The sequence below is a fragment of the Epinephelus moara genome, chromosome 16, assembly GCF_006386435.1.
Source record: "Epinephelus moara isolate mb chromosome 16, YSFRI_EMoa_1.0, whole genome shotgun sequence".
NCBI classification, from domain to species: Eukaryota; Metazoa; Chordata; class Actinopteri; order Perciformes; family Serranidae; genus Epinephelus; species Epinephelus moara.
In genome coordinates this window covers 24,979,483-24,987,574 of record NC_065521.1, presented here as the reverse complement: position 1 = coordinate 24,987,574, position 8,092 = coordinate 24,979,483, and the positions used below count along the sequence as shown (strand labels likewise).

General features: G+C 44.8%; 1 protein-coding gene across 16 annotated transcripts in view; it reads right to left on the bottom strand.

Annotated features, from left to right (window-relative positions):
* huwe1 (HECT, UBA and WWE domain containing E3 ubiquitin protein ligase 1) overlaps nt 1–8,092 on the bottom strand; it is a 43,354-nt gene continuing 35,262 nt past the window's right edge. For 13 of the 16 annotated variants that reach the window (XM_050065521.1, XM_050065535.1, XM_050065532.1 and 10 more), the window contains 15 exons: nt 6,710–6,866; nt 6,479–6,610; nt 6,081–6,296; nt 5,742–5,983; nt 4,763–4,865; nt 4,382–4,531; nt 4,025–4,270; nt 3,815–3,932; nt 3,580–3,720; nt 3,201–3,488; nt 2,916–3,021; nt 2,528–2,645; nt 1,890–2,071; nt 968–1,158; nt 1–862 (listed from right to left, as the gene is read on the bottom strand). In XM_050065521.1, coding sequence (XP_049921478.1) covers nt 760–862; nt 968–1,158; nt 1,890–2,071; nt 2,528–2,645; nt 2,916–3,021; nt 3,201–3,488; nt 3,580–3,720; nt 3,815–3,932; nt 4,025–4,270; nt 4,382–4,531; nt 4,763–4,865; nt 5,742–5,983; nt 6,081–6,296; nt 6,479–6,610; nt 6,710–6,866 — 2,493 coding nt within the window. In that variant the 3' untranslated portion in view covers nt 1–759. Of the gene's footprint in view, nt 863–967; nt 1,159–1,889; nt 2,072–2,527; nt 2,646–2,915; nt 3,022–3,200; nt 3,489–3,579; nt 3,721–3,814; nt 3,933–4,024; nt 4,271–4,381; nt 4,532–4,762; nt 4,866–5,741; nt 5,984–6,080; nt 6,297–6,477; nt 6,611–6,709; nt 6,867–8,092 lie in introns of all 16 variants that reach the window. The other 3 variants (XM_050065530.1, XM_050065537.1, XM_050065536.1) reach the window with 2 other exon arrangements.

The following is an 8,092-nucleotide window of genomic DNA, read 5'->3' as shown; positions in this document are numbered from 1 at the left end:
GCAATTTTATGCATTTATTCATGTAGTTATTCCACTCTGATTCAAAGGCTCAAGGCTGGGTCAGCGATTTAATAGCCAAAAATACTCTAGAATTTATGGTTAATGTTTTTTTATCTCCTTCAGGTTTTCTCTTCATTTTTTTGTACCATCCTTCCTTAAAAATGCCACAAAACTTTGAAAAGTGCATTTTTGTGAATATCTCCAAAACTTCTCAAGTTGTTCATATACCCCCGATAAAAATGTTCCCTGTCGTCAAGGCTTGTGAGGTCACAAATTTGCAACAAGAAACCACCAACATTTTTCCCCAAAGGTTTTATAACCATCCTGTTCAAACAACATTCTCTTTTTTCTTTTTACACAGCCAGAGAACAAAAAAGATTAAACATAATAAACTCCCAAACCTTTTGTACAGAGAAATCAAACTAAATGAAGAAAACGTCTCTTATATTAGTCCATGTTTTATCCTCTGAAATCCGCTCTTGCATTTGCCATTAAATTGGGAAGGGAGACACAATTGTGTCAACATGAGGCTCTCTGTGTTGTACGCAATGTCAATCAGTCCATTTCACTTGCTGGTTTTATCTGTTTTATATGGAATAGAAACCAGTAAGTCTAGGCCATTCAACAAGTAATCCAGTAATGTCTATGATAGTGTGTGCGTGCGTTCAAAGGTTATCAGTGTGAATGTGTCAGGAGGAGGCAAATCTAAATCAAGTGTTTGTATGCATGTCTGTGTGTGTGTGTTAAGAGTCTCATTGTTTAAGCCAGTCCGAATCCCTCTGAGCATTCCTGAATGGCCAGCAGCAGCATATGTCTCAGCTTCTCATAACTCTCATAGGCTGGGAGGTCCAGCTGGTTAAAGCTGAGGGTGGAAAAAGAGAAAGAACAATAAATATAAATAAGATTTTCATAAGTTTCTTCCAAGACTGTTGTAATTATCCATGCTGTGTAAACTTGCTGTGTTTACCAGGTATGAGCAGATGGCAGGCGGTCAGTGGAGCGATCATCACGGTGGATCTGGAACTTCTGGATGCCGTTCATGCCCTCCAGAGCAGCAAAGCCCTGGAGGGGAACCTTGGATGTGCCAGTGACAAACTGTAGGAACTTGGCCCGGTCTGCCTGGTCAAAGGACCGCAAGGCTCTCCAGAACCACTGGATCTATATCAAAAAATGAATAAATAGACAAATTAAACATAGCTACATCAGTTCTACTGAGCTAGAAGTGAGCGCACAATCTGCATTGAAATTAACATGGGGGTAAATCTCATATGTGCCTATTTGACTGACATGAAAAAAATATGGAAATCTCCTGTGTTTGGCGTTGTCATTTTTTAACACACCCATGGTCCTGGTATTCATGTGGATGCCACTTGAAAAGCACCACCCACCCAAACACTGTTGCAGACCAAGTACACCCCCTCATGGCACTCCCCTATAGCAGTGGCACCCCCCAGAGTGAGAACCCACCATGACACACTGCCAAAACTGCTCAGGAATGGCCCAAGGAATGTGACACAGAGTTCAAGGCATCAACCAGGCCTCCAAATTCCCCAGATCCCAATCCGATCAAGTATCCATGGGACGTGCCAATACCCCAAAGGTCCTGCGGTGTCTGGCACCAGAGCACTGGGAACAGATCCTTTGAGTCCTGTAGGTTGTGAGGTGGGCTACCAGCATGTCCCATGGATGTGTGATTGGATTTGGAACGTGGAAAATTTTGAGGCCAGGACAATGCCTTGAGCTCACTGTCACATTCCTCGGGCCATTCCTGAGCGGGAGGATGCAGTGTTCGTGGTCTGCAACCCAAATTACTGGGACCCAAAGCTTCCTAGCAGGACACTGCTTTAACAAGATGATCAATGTTATTCATGTTGCTTCATCATCCATACCTGGATGGAGCTGGACTGGTATTTGTGATATTCAGTGTTGGCCTTTAGGTCATCAATGTCAATAGTGGGCAGGCCAGAGATGAGCAGCTCCAGCTCCTGCTCAGTGAAGATGGAGATCAGCCTCTTGGGGATGATCTCATAGAATCCCTCGAGGAAGGCTGCCAGCTGCTTCCGGATCGCACCTAGTAAACAAGTAAAAGCATTCACTCAGGGTTCTTTCTGTAGTGGGGAGAATATTCTTTATCTTGCATTCAACTAACATTATTCTATCAATTAGTTCAGTGGCTATTTTCTTCCAGTACAGCAGCTGGAAATTCAAAGCTTTACTGAATAATGTATTTGAGCAGCTGGAGGGTGCTGCTTATGATAAATCAGCCATCTTCCAGAGGGAAACACCTTTAGCTCCCTGCTGCATATTGATCAGGTCAAAATTTAAGAGTGCTGCCACCTAGTGCTTTTCTTTGTGCACCACTGAGAATGATGTCTTTTATACATAAAGCCTGAACTTAAAATGAAGTCTTTTGATTAAATGATACAAATAAACCAATTTGCACTGACAAATTGTTTATTCAGTAATATCGTCTATTATTACAGCCTTATGGCAAACAAAATATTTGGTGAAAGAACCACAATCTCACCTGTCATCTTCATCTGGCATACCAGGTGCACATACTCTTTTTTGTTTTCCTCTGTGACCAGGATATTGGCTCCATTTGGCTTGAGGTCTCTCACTTCACACACTCCAAACTCCTGGACCTACACAGACAGAGCACATGCAGACTCTCAGTATCACTCGTTTCTGCTTAATATTTTACCGCGAGTCACAGATGGTATCCATTAACAGTATTTTAAGGCCATCAGATTGCAAATGACACTTTTGAGGCACTTATTATATGAGCGCATAAAGCATTTGGGATTCAAACCCTTGAGGCCCAATCCTAATTTCAACAGTTAAAGAGAGGACACAGCACGAGAATCAATTTTCCACATGAAGTTAATTGAAACATTCAGAGAACAGACACCAACCTCTGTGCTGAATGTCAGCTCATAGCCCAGTGTGGACACATCATTCTCCAACAAGTACACCAAGCCCTGGAAGAATGGGTAGTCCTCGCTCTCCATGTCTGTGTACCTGGTAAGACCACAGATATACATCTATATTATACACATATTCAAGAAAAAGACCGCAAAATATAGCTAAGGGTAGGGTAGTATAATCAATAAGGCAGTTTGTTTGGATATTTTTAATGCAGATGGAACATTCCTTGAACAATCAGGCTACTTGGCTGTAACTGGCAGTAGCTCAAATACCTGACACTCTTGCCCAGGATGTGCTTGTAGAAGCTGCGGGTGAAGTAGCACTCCAGTAACCGGTTATCATAGACTGCCTTGGCCACCACACGACCAACAAACTTGAAGTAGCTGAGGTGGTTGGGGTTGCAGTGGGATGAGGGGTTGATAGTATAGGTGACACGGTCGCCTGGCGAAGTGCGAAACAGGGCGTACATGGGGTTGAACATCTCCCTGGAGATGATCATGTACCATTCCCTCAGCAGGCCACCAGCATCCTGACCCTCCTCCCCCTCAAACACAATGTACCTGTAATGGAAAGGAAGCAGATTATGGCTCAGGTTGAGTGGTTCTGAATTGAGAGGACACGCAGGTGAGTGTCGGGGCAATGGAGCCTTACAGCCTATTCTTCATGTCCTCTGGGCTCTTGCGGTGCAGCTCCCTGTAGGAGTCCTCAAATACGTGATCTCTCCTCACATGCACGGCCATGTCCTCTTTCCTCAGGCCTTCATCCAGTCGCTCCAACTCCTGGCGGAAGTACCTGCAGAGATGATCAGAAAGACCAAAACATCAGTGACTTAGAAAACCAATGGCTGTATTAGACAGTGTTAGAAGTGTATGATAATCCCCCTTACTTCCTCTTGACGTCAAAGTCCAGTATGCGTATGTAGTCAACCAGTACTGCAAAAGGCCCATCAGCCAAGTGAGTGGTGGACTGGCGCAGGATCTGGTTAAGCACTGTGCGGTGAGTTTCTAAAAGGAAGAGGAATTATCCGTGTTAGACACTGTGCTACACATCAGAACAAAGCTTTATCCTCCTCCCTACTTTAATCTTTCAGGCTCACCGGCAAAGCGGAGGAACTTCTGGGTGTCTGGTGGCAGGTTTGAAGAGATGTGCATGGAGGATGGTTCCCTGGAGAAGAACGGGTCTAGGGATGAAGGTGTGGCAGGTGTGAGGGGTGCTGGCGACAGTGGTGGAGGCTCATCTTTGATGTGAGAAAGCTGGCTCTCCCGGGTGTCCCTCACAGGAGGTTTGCTCTCTCGCTCCGTGGCGTGGACTAAGAAGAAGGCCTCCACAGCGGGCTGGAGAACTAGGGAAACAAAGACAACATCATTAAGTGAACAAATCACTCAACCATGCTCCTTCAACAGACATAAATATAATATAAAAGAAGAAACAATACAGGAAGAACTACACTTACCCAGTACGGCATGCTGGTCATGGGATTCCTCCAGCTCCTTCAGGCACTCCCCAAGCATGTCCCATAGTTCATCCAACAACAGCTGCTCGCTGAGCAGTGGGAGGTCTGGAAGTCTCTCTTCACTCTCTGATTGGCCGTTTCCATCTTCATCTGCAAAACATCATTCCGATATTGATTGAACTATTACATCAGTCATGCTGTCATCAACTATGGTCACATTATGGCCAAAAAAAGAGTTTGAGTGTTGGCGAACAAGCCCATATTCGTCTAGTGTAAACACATGGTGCTCACTAAATGTGGGGGTCATTCACTAACAAACAAAAATATACTGAATCAGCAGGCATTTTAAATGGTCGATAGCAGTTTGCGAGTGATTCATACCCAGAGGTGCAGGATCCTGCTCTAGAGGAGACGGCTGGTCCACATCCATTGGAGAGTCATCTCTCTGGGCTGCCTGAGCTTCTGACATTGACTGCACTTCAGACTATTGAAATCGAAACAGGGAGAAGTTGAGAGGCAGGGACAGAAGATGAACAGAGGGGGGAAAAAACATGAAAGGATTAATGGTTTGCATGACGTTTTAAAATCTATAGTAATCATCTTAACTGATAACACCATGCATAATGACATTCCCATGATCCACTGAGAAAGGAGGGGAAGGAGGGAGGGCCAAAAGCATGAAGCCATGTCAGCCAGCAAACAGACAACATCAGTGAAACAGATCAAACAGTTTGGAGCAGGCAGCACATTCATATTAATCAACAGTCACTCATGTCAATGCAAAGACACTGATACAGAAAGCAGTGGATCACTGGCACATCTGTCTTTCTGTCAATAGGGCTGTCAATGTTCATCATGGCAGCAATCGTCACTATGCATAAACCACATGAGGTAGTAGGCTGTATGGTAACTGCACACTGCATTATGTTGTGTACAGATACAATGCCATATATCATCATTATCTTATTCATTTAAAAATCACTAAAAACACATTGAGGGAGAACCCTCATTTTCACTGGTGCCGAGGAACATCCAATAAATGCAGACATGACTAAAAGCACCAGTTAACTATAGCTTTTTTCTGAAATAAGACAGATATGCATTACAAGTAATGGGTTAGCTTATAATTTTACAAAATGCACAAAGCCAGTGCAGGCAAAGCCAAATTAGACATGAAGCACATCGGTAGCTAATGGCCATTTCATAGCATTTATCTTGATGACCATCTCAGTAATTTGAAATAACTGTACTGTGATGGTCATACTGTGAACCGTTTTTTTAGCTTTCAAATGGTCTCCTACTGTAAGTGTGTGCAGTGTGTGAGTAGAGTATGCCTGCTGTCAGTGCAGCCCATGCTAACCGTGGCAGCAGCAGCCGTGCCAGCAGGGGGAGCAGCACCAGTGGGGGCATGGGGAGCCGCCACTGAGGATCCGGCAGCGGCGGCGACGGCGGCAGAGGCAGAAGAGGCGGTGGGTGGGGGGGCCTGTTGGAGTCGGCGTGCCCGCTGACCCTCTCTCACCATCTGGATGATGGCGTCAGCCTCGGCCTCTAGCTGACGTACCGCAGCCTGGATGCTGCTGGCTGAGCCCAAACTGGTGGAGCCTGGCCGTTGGGAGAGGTAGGAGAGAGTTGTTTCTTTTGATACATCATCAGGATATGCAAACATCAAGAAAGTTGCGTATATGTAACGTCTTCGTACCTAATCGCCCTGTCTGTTTGGCTTTCTTGTTGGCGCGCCGTGTGTCCTCACGGAGCTGGATAATGACCTGCAGCACTCGCAAGAAAAACTTCTGTGTCGACGTCTTGGAGGTTAGTGAGCTCATACAGGGAAGCTGTAGTTCACGTCCCCCGAGAGTTCGTTTTTGTGCAGCCACAATGACCACACTCTCCGACCCGTCAAACCTGTGCCCCAACCAACAAACGCATACAAGGTAAAGGACATTGTAGTGGTGAGAAATTTATGTAATGCAAAAGCAGATACCAGGAGGTGACCAAGGCTTATTCAACTAGAGTTTAGGTTAACAGGATCAGTCTACCAAAGTCTCTGTGTTGACAGCCTTAAGTCACGGGGTGGCCCAGAACCATCACTGGCTAACCTGCTAGTCATCTTGCCCTTGAGTCTGGCTGAGATGGAGGAATCCTCAGGAGGAGCGTCCGGGGAATGCGAATCAGCTTGTGCCCGTCTCTGCTGCTCCAAGTTGTATTCTCTGAGTTCGGCCAATAATGTGCCTGCGAGAGAGGAAATGTTAAAAAACATCCGTAAAGAGAACTATATTTGTTCAAATAGGAACATGAGAACTGGCATCAGTGTAGCTGTCCAGCACTGACCGATCTGTTTACAAAGAGTGTATCCGAGATGTCTCGCTCCACTCAGCAGCAGTCTGAGCACAGTGTCTCTGGTCGCACCATCTCCTCTAGATAACTGCAGCAGGATGTTAGCTGCATCCTCCAGACCCTCCTCTGAACACGAGTGAGATGTCAATACCTTGTATGGAGGAGGAAAAGAGTTATTAGAAAAACATCTTATCAAACTGCAAAAAGGTGGGAAAAAAATAAAAAATAGGTGAATTGGCATGTGTTCAAAACAGTGAGCACAAGTGCCTGTTTGTGTCACAGACCAATTATGTCCAAGGAACAATTCTATGAAGACTGCTCAATATACTGCATGCTTTACAACTGTGGGACTAACCAATCAGTCTGGCTACTGAATGCGCATGAGTCCAGGTTGACTTGTGGCTACTCCAAAGTCAGGGGTGAAAAGGCTGCTGTTTTAGCTCCTCAACTCTGAACAGACTCCCATAAATTCTCAAAGGAGCCACATAAGTGCACATCTTAAAACATATTTATTTTCTTTGACATTCTCTTGGTTTTTAACTTGTTGATTGTACACTTATTTCTCACTGTTTTGAGAAGTGACCTATAAGTAAAGTCTGCTTGCTTGGTAATTGGACAGATAGCTAGCCAGCCAGCCATCCAGACTGAAAGATATCTTTGACTGATGGATGCCAAAATCCAGGTACCGTTTATTACTCAATCCATCCATCCAACAGTTGACAGTGACATAAAGTCTGATGTGCAGCCATGCACAAATGACAAAGCCAGATGGACTGGACTGTGTTGAAGTAGATAAGGGCAAAGATGTGTGAAGCAGACACACCACACACCTCTTGTTATTACTGTAACATCTACTCAAGTCACTTAAATCAAATGCATTAAAAATGCAGACATTAAAGAGAAACTTTGGGTTTATGCTTTGGTGGTAATGCCACCAATGTGCCAGTGTCCCTTAATGGAACATTTAACTATTGTTTAGTGTTTGAGTAGACTCACAAGTCAGTCTTTAGACGCTTTGCTTAACTAAAGACTGATGACTTTCTCCCTGATTTTGTGTTTAGATGGGCGGATACAATTTCAGAGTTTAAAAAAACTCCCTACGTTGCAGAACCAATAGTAAATCTGCAGGGTGGTCCTTCGGTGGCTCGCTGAACTCTTGTGCTTGTAAACTTAGTCCCACTAGAAACACGTGTAGCGGTACAAAATGGCTCAGCCGTGCTCGCAGAAAACGCTGTCAAAGTTCAGTGGATGTTTGTCGTGTTTGCGGCGACACATTCTTGCCAACTAAAAGAAACAAACATTATCTTTTACAAGGCCATGACTCATCCGTCTGGCCGGACTATAGAGGGAATCGCCTTGTTGTTTACAAATACTTCC